Source organism: Haliaeetus albicilla, chromosome 12 (assembly GCF_947461875.1).
Source record: "Haliaeetus albicilla chromosome 12, bHalAlb1.1, whole genome shotgun sequence".
NCBI classification, from domain to species: Eukaryota; Metazoa; Chordata; class Aves; order Accipitriformes; family Accipitridae; genus Haliaeetus; species Haliaeetus albicilla.
In genome coordinates, this window is record NC_091494.1 from 8,075,986 (window position 1) to 8,090,607 (window position 14,622).

At 40.2% G+C, this 14,622-nt stretch overlaps 1 protein-coding gene across 4 annotated transcripts in view; it reads right to left on the minus strand.

The window, feature by feature from the left end:
* TMEM266 (transmembrane protein 266) overlaps positions 1 to 14,622 on the minus strand; it is a 92,558-nt gene that overhangs the window by 22,245 nt on the left and 55,691 nt on the right. For all 4 annotated transcript variants that reach the window (XM_069797894.1, XM_069797897.1, XM_069797895.1 and 1 more), the window contains 3 exons: positions 11,290 to 11,346; positions 9,371 to 9,509; positions 7,788 to 7,903 (listed from right to left, as the gene is read on the minus strand). In XM_069797894.1, coding sequence (XP_069653995.1) covers positions 7,788 to 7,903; positions 9,371 to 9,509; positions 11,290 to 11,346 — 312 coding nt within the window. The remainder of the gene's footprint in view (positions 1 to 7,787; positions 7,904 to 9,370; positions 9,510 to 11,289; positions 11,347 to 14,622) is intronic.

Sequence of the window (14,622 nt, forward strand, 5' to 3'; positions counted from 1 at the left end):
TAGGTGATCTTTCCTGCTACGGTGAACCTACAGCAAAAATGGGGGAAGAGACCAGACTTTCTGATGCCCACTTACATGATTCAATCAATAAAGCAAGAGTTTCCAGATATCCACAGATTATTATCAATCTCTAAAATTTCCATGCCTAGTTACCATCCAGTGTTTAATAGATGAGTTCATAAACTTTATTGTTTAATATAGCTCTGCCAACAAGCTACGAACTACTCAGCCTGGTATGCTGGACCAAGTAGCAGTCTGGAACCATTGCTGGGATCACCATGCTGGACAACTACACTTTGTCCAAGCAATTCTTTATTTCCTATTTATATGGGGAAAATTACTATCTTGGTTGAATCCCAACCACACGGACAACATGCGAAACTGGAATCCACAGAGAAAATTACTACCACAGTTATTCAGGTGAACAGCTAGCACCTCTGGTAATGTCAAAAACAGAAGGGGCTTTGCTGCCATCTTACGTTTGAACAACAGAAATACATGGTTGTGCCTACATCAGCAGAGGAAGCACCTGCTTATGAAGATTGCACAAATGCCACATTCTAGCATAAAATGAAACCTAGACCTGATGTCTTGGCTCATGCAACGCTTCTCTCATCCACTGCCTGAGGATGAGAAGCATATGCGAGACTTGCAACTTTTTAAGTGATATTTGAACGCTCTTTTATTGCTAGCTGCAAACACAATCCACATGCTTGTCTTACATTCAGGTCTTAACACTGAGCTAGTTCAGGTGGTCTAAAATCCAGAACTGAACATGAGACTGTCAAGAGCAGATGTGACGACTGAATTCCTAGGCACAGTAAAGCAGCACAGTGCTCTGGACTTCAACATCATTTGCAAGCTGAATAATAGCACACAGAGATGCTCAGAAAGATAACAAGAAAAGCAGATGTTGCCTACAAAACCACGCAGCTGCAGCTGATTAACACAGGCTTTCCCTTCCAGTTTTCTATTACCTCAGATGGTCAGCTTCAAGGTCCCATTCATGTTTGCCCTGAAGTCTATGTAGTTATTGAAACAGTGGAAAGCTAGAATTAAATACTGTTGTATGTGTAACTGTCATTTTTTTATTGACAGAGAAGAGGGTATTCATTGGAATAATGGTGTTTGTCTCACCCCCACATTCACTGTTCCTGATGCAAAGTGATCCATACAACGTGTTCCACAGACATGCAGAACCGTAATACTGTTACAGACACAGAGCATAAGACAGAGCCAAAACCCTACACAATATACCGCTTCCAAATGCAAACCCAAACTCTCTAAGTCTCTAGCATGTTCAAAAAGGGACTGGGTGGGATGGAAAAATCACCATTTATCATAAGGATTGATTTAAGAAAATGAAAGAACATTCAATAAAATATCTAGGAAAAGTTAAACCACAAACAGAGATTTTTGCTTACAAAAGGCATGCATCTAGTCAGGACATGAGCTCAATATTAATTGTTTCCAATTATTACTTCAAAATTATCCCAAGATACTGTAGAAGCTGGAATACAGTTTTTGCCACTAAAAGCAACCCACTAAAAATAAAGGTTAAGTCTAAGAGAAGTGGGTGTTCCTTACGGGCGTAATTCAATGAGAGACTGCATGAGCAAATTATGTTGTAGGTGCTTATATCTATTGAACATCATATTGAACACTGACCTCGGGCAATTCTAATGTGTAAAAGAGCTAATGAGATTGCTCTGACTGCATGTCATGCAGTCCAGGGCAGGTTAAATAAATCATTAAAAGGTATAAAATATAACAGTCTTTTAAAGTAAAAATTCTGGGCCAAGTTAAACACATGAAATTTCTATTTGCAGTAGGAGCTGATGCAGCTATCTGAATGTAGACCTGAGCCTCTCTAATACAGGGTACTGCAGGAAAACTGTACTGAGAAAACCATGCTCCATACTTTCAGGTAGACCATCCTTCCTTCAGCCTGTAAGGAATGATGCGTAGCATGAGGGGAAAAAAAACAAAGCAAAAAAAAGTGCATATAAACTTATACACATGCTTTGATTTGTTTAAATTAAGGCTTACTCACAGGCATCAGCCCTATGTTAAGAACCTTGTAAATCCCACAGAGAGCCAGTGGGCAAATAATGCTGTTGTGTGGAAGAAAACTTGTTGTGATTAAGGAGACTAAGGTAAACCATCACCTGACTCAACATAATTACTAACTGAGCACTGGTCCATTTGAGGCTGCTACTGACATTATTTACGAGGACACCTACAGCATTCATTAGCTTTAATTATATATACTTTGGTAACTTCTGGTGGGTTCCTTTATCAATAAGTTCCTAACATAGTTTGCAATAGAAAAAATGTATTTGAAAATTTCATAGAATCACAGCATAATCTAGGCTGAAATGGACTTGTGAGGGTCAGCTAGTCCAACACTCTGCTTAAAGCAAGTCCATTTAGCTCAGGTTGCTAAAAGGCTGTCCTGTCAAGTTTTGAATCTCTCAAAGGTTGAATATATCACAGCCTCCCTTGCAATCTGCTCCAGTGCCTGACCATTCTCCTAGTGAAAATGTTTGTTCTTATACTTAATAGGAATTTTGCACATGCCAAGCTTGTATACTGTCACTGTGCACCTCTGAGAAGAGCTTGGCTACACCCTCCCATGAGGGAGTTTAAGACAGCAACAAAGGTGTAATACATGTGGCTAATGTGAAAATACACTTATTTCCAAGAAAAAGGGAGATACAGACCATCTCATATAAGAATGAGTAACTAGATTGTCAGGCATGAAGAAAAAGTTCATTGATGATAAATTTAAACTTACTTAGCATTTTCAAAATTTGTTACATGTCCTCTTGTAGCATAAACTTAGCAATATTTTGGCAGGAAACGAACCAGAAAGAACTATGGGGCATGCCTGTGCACTTCCTCACTCAAAGAATGCATTATGTGATTATTTATAAGCAGATAAAATGACAGAGACTTACCCAGAGCTCTAGATAATATCTCAGTTTATATGCCTGGTTTTATAAAATGTGCCACCCCATCCTATCTGGTATTTACAACATGCATGTAAGACTCAAAAATGGACTTAGCAGTGAATCGTGTAGTACTTCCCTTCAATGGTCTAGCAACAGAGTATGATTGACGTAGTTTCAAAGAGATCAATGAACATTTTAGCCAGAGGCTTACTCGTGCCTAATGCAGGAGCAATAACTTTGCTCAATTCTATTAGTGCTGTCTGTACAGAATGCCCTGCCCTAAAACTCATTTGCTACTGGGATACAATCCAATGTTTATTTCCATTAGTTTAGCCATTGTTGGTAACAATAAAAATCAGGAGACAGTTGCAAACTAATGATTTACGGGCAGAATGAAACATGGGATGACCTTGGCTGCCTTCCATTCACCAAGAAAATGAGTGGTAGTTAGAAATACATTAAAATTATTGCAAAAGGATAACATAAGTTATTTCTCCGATAGGTAATTTTACCAGCTAAATAGCCCTGTCATTAAACTAGCAGCTGTTGTACAAATTATATTCCAAGATAAAAAAGAAATTATAGCTTCCATAGTTGTTGCAGCTTTGAGAATGATGAAAAACCAAATTCCATAGGAGCTGACAGAAAAGGAGCTCTTGTGATAAGGCTGTATACATAGTCTTGGCTGGACTGTACTCAGCTGAATGACTCTTATGAAAGTTAAGCAGAAAAAAATCATGTAAGTGGATCTATCATCAGAAATGGAAATTCCTTTACAGGTGATTCCAGAGGAAAAAAGCAATCTTCCCTGACTGGAAGTTGCATTGTTAATGAAACTTTGGAACTTTGTTTTGCAATTTAAGTTAAGTTATTCTGATAAAACAATACCACCAGCAGTATACTCTGTTCATATTTTTGGTAGTAATTGCAGTGAGACTTTTTTACCTTTTACCTTTACCCATTTTTAGAAAGCCCTGTTACTGTGATAGTTAATGTTTCTCATGTTTTGTGAAGTCCTGTACAGCTATGTCAGCCCTTTCAGTATTTTCTGTCTTGACTGCCCTCATGCTCCGCTCCCTTTTAATGACTTCTTTCTTGGCCAATGGAGAATAAATAAAACAGCAAACTATTCAAACTGTTTCAGTGGGGTACTACAGAGAACAAAGCGGTGGTCCATGCAACTATAATTTATAAAATACATTCTGGTTTTCAGATGTATGGCTAGCCAAAAATCAACATCTGGAAAGAGTTTTCATGTTTGCAAAAGTATGTCTCCAATATCGTTCAGGAATGGAAATGTACTTTATAGTTGTGATACCCTATCACTGGCCAAAAAAATATACAACTGGCAAAAGAAACAGAATTCAAAAAGTAAGATGAAGGAAGGTTGCATCTTTCCTGCTTTTTATTTTTAAGCAGGAACTCTGTTTTTGCCTGTCAGGTCTTAAGTACCAGCTTCAAAACATGAGGGCACGGGACTTCTCAGAGAACTGGCCATCAATTAGTTTCGTTTTAAACCCCAAACAAAACAGGCTAATTTTTTTTTCCCCAATTCCTCTTCAGAAATAATGAGTATTTTGTCTGAAACGTCCAAAATTATTTCATCTGCAGAAGATGCCAGACCTTAAGAATTTCAATCCCAATTGCCCGACAAGCGGCAAAGCAGTAAGAAACTGCACATGGGATCTCAGAAAAGGAAGTCCTGGGAAATCTTTCTAACAGGAACATTTTCAGCCCTGTCTATGATTATTAAATAAATGCAAGTCATCGGTGTGGTCACAAAGATGCAGCCTCAGGATGATTCAATATCTACATTCACTGCTGGGATGCAGGCAACCATGGAGGCTTGCCCATTCTTCCCACTTGGGCTGGCACTGGTGTGCCCCAGCATGTATCTGAGGCAACAGCTGAAGCCCCTGTGGGCAGCTCCCAGCTACCCCCTCTGCCCGTGCCAGAGGTGGCACCACACAGACAAGGCAAATGGGAATCCCTCCCTGCCAGAGCTCCAGATTTGAGAACAACCAAACTACTGTAGGCAAACCTTCACTCAAAAAACACAGACATGCACGCTTCAACTCCATGAATGAGCAATCCTTTGAAAAGGTCAGGAAAGATGATCAAATGAAAAAGCAAAAACCTGGCAGGATTTTAGACATTAAACACCATTAGGAGACATTTTTCCCACCAGATACTGTACACAATGTTCATGTGAATATTATAATGCTGACAACTTGTTCTTGACTGAATTATGAAGCTAATAATTTACAAAGCAAGGATGCAGTACTTGTGTCAATGTCTTGTGTTGCTAACTGTAGCAAATCCGTACATTTACCTCATATTATACAGCTGAGACATTTGTTTGGCAGGAAGTCAGGACAGTAAAGTAAGAGGGATTAGTATGCTGCCATTTTTCTATAGTCCATATTTTTCCATAGCTGATGACACTTGAAAGCTAGGAGACAACCTGCTCTGTTTTCACAGATTTACTCATCTACCAATGCAGTATTTCTTCGTACTTGACATACAGCTATGCTGTAACCATCAGACCTCAGATTAGGGCTACTACACTCAGACATTTTGCAAACCAGCCATGCAGAGAAGTACATGGATCAGAATGGAGAGTTGCAAAAGCTGCCTCACTTGGGATAACAAGCCCACGGTTACCCAAAGACTATGAAATAACACCACCAAAAATTGTTTAGAGATGGAGAGTGTTATCTGGCTGCATAATACATTTCCTAAAAATGAATGTTTTCAAATTTAGGATTGTCAAGACCTTTAGCCTAATAGTATGGTCTGACAGACAAAATACTGCAACGGGACTCAACAAATTGCTGATTTGCCTAGTGTCTTTGGTCAAAGGGTAGTACCTCCCCTGTAAAATGGGGTAGGTACCATTTTCCTGTTCATTTCACAACCATGAATCACTTAATAGCATTGTGCAAAGTTGTCATGAAGAGGACAGCAGTTTTGGCACTGAAGATACTTGCAGAGTTGGAAGTAACTAATTTTTGGCAAAAGTCAAGCCTAAGGTTTAGAAATTTGTTATGGTTAATGTGAGAGACTCTCAAAAACAGTGTTATGAAATGACACACACTGTCAACAGGTCTTCCAAATTCATCACACAGACAAGGCAACCTAACACCACCAAGAGTTCATTGCAGAATCCTAGGCTGAGATCCAGGACACCTGGAACTAAATCTAAAAAGCCATTTGGGGCCCTAAATACTGATGGTGTCAGAAGTATTTTAGGTTCCTTGGTAAAAGATGGGCACCTAAATCCCTGCTTCAGATTATGCACCTTTTGGGCAGTTGGTCTGTTCTAGGACAAGCTGCCTCTCCTGTCTGCTCAGGCCCTTCAACTTTTTGACTGATTGAGCCATTCTGACTTACAGGTCTCCTCATTTTGTATTTGGAAAGCAACTACCACAAGTGGGAAGCGGGAGCTGAAGCTAAAAATCTCCAGGATTTATTTGGATACCTCATAGTTACCCTTACAACTGAAACAAGAAGTCACTTGAGGGATCATTCTGTTGTGGCTTGACGGTCACCCGAATGCCTCGCTTAGCCTGGGCATCAACATACATCCCTGGTTTTTACTTTAACGCAGGTTATTCAAGAACTCATTTGCCTGAGAGAAACTGCAAAAACTCCTGGCTCGTTGCCCAAACAGTGGTTTTACACCTTTTCCATGTAAATATATTCATTTGAGGTATTTTACATTTCACCTCCCCTTACCTTAAGACTGAATCACTGAACGTTTGGGGGCCTGGGAAGAGTCTTGACTGCTTCCAGGAACTAGAAGCTTCTATTGCAACATTTTGAGTCTGCCAAAAGAGTCTCTGACTGACCTACAGGGAAGCTGCCTTCTGCATTTAAAGCAGGGAGGTTCATTAGCTTTCAACTACACATACTTTTCCTAGTGTCCTGGTTTCAGCTGGGATAGAGTTAACTGTCTTCCTAGTAGCTGGTACAGTGCTATGTTTTGAGTTCAGTATGAGAAGAATGTTGATAACATTGATGTTTTCAGTTGTTGCTCAGTAGTGTTTAGACTACAGTCAAGGATTTTTCAGCTTCTCATGCCCAGCCAGGGCACCTGACCCAAACTGGCCAACAGTGTATTCCATACCATGTGACATCCCATCTAGTTTAGGCACTGGGAAGGGGGGGGGGGCGGGGAATCGCCCCTCGGGGACTGGCTGGGTGTCGATCGGCAGGTGGTGAGCAGTTGCCCTGCGCATCATTTGTACATTCTGATCCTTTTATTACTACTGTTGTCATTTTATTAGTGGTGTTATTATCATTATTAGTTTCTTCTTTTCTGTTCTATTAAACCGTTCTTACCTCAACCCAGGAGTTTTATTTCTTTTCCTGATTTTCTCCCCCATCCCACTGGATGGGGGGAGTGAGTGAGCGGCTGCGTGGTGCTTAGTTGCTGGCTGGGGTTAAACCACGACACCTAGGAATACAGCTCTAATATAGCTGCAGTCTCCAACAACAGCAATGACTTCTGCATGTTCTTAGTATGACATCAAGCTATCTGTACTCGTTCAATAAATTACATACTGGAAGCATTCTTCTTCTATTCCTCACATTTGTTTTCCTCACCTTAAAAAACACAACCACAGCAGCTGAGGGAGAAAACTGCTGTTTGACAAATAGCATGCTGACCATATCCTGGCTGCAGACTAATACTTCCTTAACACTGAGACCTGTCACCTTACAACAGGAGTCCTAGCAATACTTCACAAATGTTAGCTTGCAACAAAGTACATGAACTGTTTGATTTGCCATGACAAGCTATGCGTAAATAAAAACATAACTGAACTTTACCCCTTGTTCTTGGCAGATCTGGGTTAGTCTTTCCAGCTGCTCATCTTGAATAACCTTTGCCTTCTCATATTGCTGAATCATCACCTCCATCTCCACTTTCACTGGAAGGACATAGGCTGGAAAACACAAACAAGTACTTAAAGTAACTCAGCTATGATTTGTTTTTTTATCAGAGGGAAAACCTTTACAGATGTTTACAGGCCAAAGAATGTCACCCCTTTCACTTGCATCTAGAGAACTAGAGTATTTCTTATAGAAATAGCACTAGAGTATTTCTTCTGGGGAAGAATTTCTAACATGTGAAATGCAGGTCATCAGCAGGGTCTAGATGTTGTTTGGTCAGGTCTCCATTTCCCTGGCTGATCTGAAATGCATCCTGCATGCTCTTCCAGCTTCTGCTGCACTAATACAGATCTTTTCCAGTGTTTACCATGGATTTGCTGAACTGCTGCATAGGAGGATTTTCTGCTCAGAGTTAGGCCCATCCCCTCTAAACCTGAACAACATGGTTCCCTTAGGAAAAAAGCTATTCCAGAGCCCTAAGCATTTATTTCTTACCACAAAGTCTAGGAATTAAGTCCTTAATGGAAGTAGCAGACTAAGAAGGATATTTTAAAAAACAAAAAGGCATTTATCTTCTATTGCTTTCCAAGCTACAGCCTAGTTTTCAATAGGTCTTCTGAATGCCTCTGGAAATTTTGCTCCTGTCATAACTATGGCAAACTCAGACTGATCAGCAAAGCTGTTCAACACATACTGCAATTCCTGATGTTTTCTGAAGCTACACAAGATCCTGAACTTTTCTCGTACACTTCAGTCAGAGGGCTACGACCCTTCCTCAACTCTGAATACAGAGTTTCCTGGGCATCTAAACCCAAAATAACAACTTGACTCTGATCTTTCACACATGAGCAAAGCAACCCTTCATTTATTCCTTTTCCACCTCTTTTCCCTGTAACCTCAACCGCCTACACTGAAGTCCTTGCTTCCAGGCACAGTTACCAGTTCTGCCTTCTGCAACCTTGACTTGTGCAAAACAATACCAATACACGCTTCATTATTATGCTGTACAGCACACCAGTGTCGCAGAGAGCACCTTCAGCATGGAACCCCCATGGTAAGAAAATGCTGCTGGAATCTGACATAAAAATTGTATCACAGACAAGAACTTGGAAACGAAAGCCCCAAGACAGAGCTAGCTGTATGGAAATGGGGAGGGTGTAGCAGATATCAGAAAAACAGATTGGAAAAAATTATTTTGCAGAATCAGGAATGACGTCTGGTGGCAAGAGACAGAAAGCAGGTCAGGGCATTTACTTTACAGGATAGGGGTTGTGAAGGTGCCTAAAGAAAAACAAACCAATCAATTATAAAGGCTCCTAGGGAACAGGAGATACAGTCATGAACTTGAGACCTACTCTCCTCCATGGGAGTCATAACTCTCTTCTGTTCAATACTTTTAAAATGTAAGAAGGAGAATGATAGAAACAGTGGTGGCAAGCAATCTTTTTTTATTTTTAAAATCTCTTTTTTTCCCAGCCTGCCAGGTAATTCTTTGAGTCACAAACTAAATCACCACTCACCATCAATGATCCTCTTCACTCTCCATATTCGTAGTGTGATAATAAGGCTGATAGCATCCCATGGGCTGCTGGGGCCATTAGCCACTGTTGAGGCCACCATTGGTGCCAACGACAAGATTATGACAGCACCATCAAACACCTAGAGAGAAATCAGTTTTTTCAAACCCTTCCTAAAGATCATAACCCTGCCATTCCTGCTTGGGGTCTTGAAGGGCTCCCACTTTGCCCAAAAGAAATGCAATTATGGTACATTTTTGAAAGGGATATGAGAGGTGGCCAAGCCACAGAAAGGCTGCATCCTTTTTAGGTAGCACAACAGAATTCCTTAGTGCATTTTATGAGGTGAAGAGAGATAAACTGTGGTGGGAGGGCAGTGAGAGAGAAAGGTATTTGGAAATACTGGCCAAAATCCCCAAGCAGAAGTGATAGCCTAAATGCTATTACAGCCAAAGAGTTTTATTATCATTGGTATTTATTACCTGTTACTTGGCATAATGTCATCCCAAAAAAGGATACAGTCCCTGCCCATAGATCTTGCTGTCTAAATGAAGAGATCAAGAAGACAAGTAGAAAAAGATGGAGCAAAGAGACTTGATGGCTCTTGGCCACGTCCTGACTACACAACGTGTGTGGGAACGGCTGTGCATCAAGACAGAAAGACTCCCTGCTCTCACCTTTACTGGGCAGCTAGGTTTTCAAGGATTTTGACAACTGGGACTATTCAGAATGATTTGTATGACATTGGTTGCATTGGGATTAGATCAGAAAAGGCAATTGTGCAAAGCATTACACAGAAATGCGTGAGTAAATACATTTTAGAGCAAACTGGCAATAGTGTTGTGTCTGTCCTACACTCGCCTAGCAGGGTAGAACAGAATCCCACGTTCTCATTCCGACTGAGACCCTTCCCAGCTGCCAAAGATCATTGATTAATAGTTTGCATAAGAAGCCAGGACATAGTTTTTATAAGCACTACACATTCAGAATTGTGCATAACAATTCAGTGTACTGAAAAGAAACACTTCTTACTGCCACCCTTTGATGGGCAGTGAACAATATCACTCCACTCCAAATTACCAAAATGAATTATCAGAAACTGCTGCATTTAGCCTGCATAATAAGAATCTCTGAATCAATAATTTAAGTTTCACTTCAGTGTTTTTAGCAAAGCAAGTTAAAAGGTTTACAACTTTATTACAAGCCTCTAGACTCACTTAAGCTCCGAGAAAACCCAGATTTTTTTCTGGTGCTTCCTGTGCAGTATTAGTTTATCAGACAGTATCAAAAAAGAGCTTTTCATTTTCCTGATCTCCAGATTTCTGCTCAGATTGTGATTGTGTGCTACTTATAAGACATGTATTTCCTTATCTGCCTCTGCAACAGCATGCACATTCTACCTAATTTTTAATTTGTGCTACAAATTACAGTGTTTATCATAATTCAATTTAGTTAAAAATAATTTCACAATAAAATTGGGGGGGTTGCCAAACCAGTATTTTCTATCAGAAAACTACACTCAATTTTTCAACCAGTTCTAATTTCAACTTGATTACAGGAATGGGGTTACACAAGTCACATGACAATTTTTACTCATATTGCTCAATATCTCAGGGTAACAGTATCAACAGTTAAGACTAGCACAGGTCTAACAACAAAATAAATAGACACAAAGTGCAAAAATGCCACAATCCCTCCCTTAATAAAATATTTCCAAATATTGCACTCTTCTGAATCTCCCTCAGAAAAAGGGACTACAACATACAGCTACGTATACATGCATATAATGGGAAAAATGTGCATATTTATGTCAGTTAAAAGATATTGTATTGCATCAGGTCTATAACAAAGCCATCCAAAGCAGTTCTTAATATTCTTACTGTGTCTGCCTGGAAAACAGTACAAAAAGTAAGAGTGCTTACCTCTATTTTGTTTTCAATGTAATCCCATATGCCAAGGACCACAATCCTCAAAATAGTCTAGTAAAATAGATTGGGGGGGGGGGGGGGGGGAGATAATGAATGTTATTGTAATTTTAGATAAACATTTAGTCCTTTATCTAGTTAAGGGATCATTTTTTGTCTTACTTAAGCATTATGCATTTCTTCTGAATAATAATGAGGATCTAGAAATAGCTACACTTCTGTACTATAAAAGCAGGTATTGCTTTCCAACCATTATATTGACTCAGTGAAACTTCCATAAGCAAGTTCAAATGTTCATCAGCCTTTCCATCCTCCTAAAATTTTGCTTTTACACTTGTGAGATTTAGATCACCAAGCCACCTGACCCTCCTGACCCAAGCCTATATAACATCCACTGTGGGGCCCCCTCAGTTGGAATGGGAGAAGATTCTCTTCTCTTGCCTTCTTTGACATGCCAGTGCTTACTATTTTCTAACAGAAGAGGCACTGCCCCCTCTTGATGCCTAAAGATACTGATATTTCATCAATCTGAAGAGCAGAGGCTCTTATTCTCCCCCTCTGGCTGTTGCCTTATTATAAAACCCCAGAAAGTCATAGAATAAGGGAGAAAAATATCTCTGTGATCCTCCTCTATGAAGCAAAACTGCTGTAAGTAGCATCAGTAGCTAGAAAAGAGGAATAAAGAGCACAGAATGAACCAATGGTGAATTCCCATTAAAAAATCCAATGGCATCTTTCCTAATTTTTAAGCCAGTTTTGAGAAGATGCAATTAAAAAAAAAAATAAATCAATCAGCCAGCTAATGATTGAAATTGAATTCACATAAACACATAACTGGTAGGAATGTTTTCTGCCAACAGCAACATCAAGGTTAGATTTTTGACAGACACTGCAGACGCGAAGAGGCTAACTGTAGCTATGTGTCTTACAAAGCAGATCAAAATGCTACTTTCTCCACTAAAGAACAGTACTAATGACAGAGAGCTCAGCAGGCCTGTGTGTGAGGGGTGACCATGCTAAGAACTGTGCAGAAAAAAGCAAGTGACTGTGATGAATATATGTATCTCCTCTTCATCACAAATACAGATACATTAAATCCCAACCAACTCTGAATTTATACCAAACATAGCTGCACTAACTAATCGCAGAACAACACTGGATTTTTCAGTACTATTCCCATGCGTGGTTTTGCCAAACCCCGTGAGCCCAATTGCCTCACATGGCCCGGGATGCCTATGCTGAGCTCTACCTTGGCACTCCAAACCTGGATAACAACACTTAATCCTGTTTTGCAGAGGGAGATACAGCTGTGGGAGATATGGTGCTTTCAGAGCCCAGCCTCATACCATCAATGAGCAGGAAAGTGAACCAGCCAACGCTTACTCAGAAATGGCGTATGTGAAACATTGGCCAAGTCTGGCTGAGAAAGGGAGTCACTAGCCAGAAGAGAAAATGCAGTGCACTTTTTCCTCTACAAAAAATTATGAGACTCTACGTAGACACAAAAAACAGCTAATACTGCTGGTCTGTATTCCTAAAAAGAACATTTTACTTCCAAAGCATTTTACAAATACAACAAAGGAATAAGGCTCACAGCAATTTCCTGATTAACCTGTATGCTCGAGGTTTACATGTGGAGGAAGAGATGGATAACAGTAGCTCCTCAAATCCCTTAGTGATTCCAAATTCGCCAGCATGATGTAAGTGCAAGATGTAAGTCACATGCTGCTGTACAACCAAGGCACTCCTGCAGCCTAAACGCAGGCCCTGAGCAGCATACTTTCAGACTAAAGCATCCCAGCTCCTCTGCAAGCACCTCCCTCACTCCCCATTGAGAAGCTGCACAAAATGCTTAAGGACAAGTTATTCATGAGCCCGTAAGTTCAGCTATATGAGTTAAGCTGGGGTCCACCACAACAAGTTCCACAGCAGGCAGCCATCGGGAAATGCATGAGGAAAAGCAGTACCTTCTTTAAAGACTGGGATGCTACCCTTCCTACAGCAACCCTGTTGACAGCATAGAGAAATCTGGCTCATTTTCTTCCACGCTTAGGCAGCATTTATGAAGTGCTAGGTCAATAAGCAACTAACTAAAGGATGGCTGAACAGTTAACACCTTTACAGTAACTGATGGTAAAAATCCTTCTTCCTTTGGACAACTGTGCACAAAGGTATTTCCACTGAAATAATAAGGCATATCTGCACAAAGAAAATAGAAACTCTGTCTCACAACCCTAAACACGATTTAACATGGGGCCGTTGAGGGAACATGAAAAAGGATTTTCCTTTCTGCCTTTTTAATTCCTCACTGCAGTGTTTAAATCAGACTGTGCTATTGTCATATTAATGGGTCTAAGCAGTTCTAAGGGCTGGAAGCTAGCACAAATGTTTTCGTTTTCAGTCTGCTGATGTGAATCAGCACAAGTCAGCAATGACTGGAAGTCTACTCGGCAGACATTTAATGCAGTAATGGTTGTTGCTACTACCTCTAGAACATAGGTCTCCTCCTCACAAAAAATGCCTTAATGATAAGCATCTTTGCTCTCAGCTAGAGCAGACACACTGTAGGAAGGGAGATTGTGAGGGCAGAATGAACACAGCTCCCCATCCGAGAGACACTCTTCAGAACAAACTGGGAACAACTAAGGTTTAAGCTTTAAAAACATTTGTTCTATATGGAAGGTCTTAAAGCTATGCACCAGCATTGTCACTCTTAACAAAAAACTCCCATCACCACTGAAGTGACAAAAGCCACATAAGACAGCTTTTCCTTGGTGCCCGAGGGGAACCGGCTGCCCCAAGAAAGTAGCATAAGTGAGTCACAGACTGCGTGCATCTGGAGACACAGGTGCCATACGCTTACTGCTCACTGCCAATCTTCGCTAGTGGCAACTCCAAACTAGGTTTAGCTTTCTCTACTCTCCGTTTGTACAAAGCACGAGGTCACATCCACTGCTGCTGTCATAACTCTCACCCAGAGGAGTCTGAACCAAGCAAATTTGGACTTCACTGGGCAAATCTCCCTGACTGTTCAATATAATAAATACTTTGACTGAAATCAAAGCATTGGTGTTATTTACAAACAACATTTTATTATTTTTCCTAAGCAAAGATATCTTTCAAATACATATTGCATTTGCTTGTGTACTTTCTCTGTACAGAATTTAAAAAATTAGAATCTATAGCAGAATCTGAAAAAAGAAACAGAAATTAATAATCCAGAAAACTTCCTATGCACTGTACATGGACCAAACTGAAAAATGCGCATGAATTGGAAGAGAATTGCAACTGTAACACTCATCACAGACAAAACATAAGTGTTACTCACAA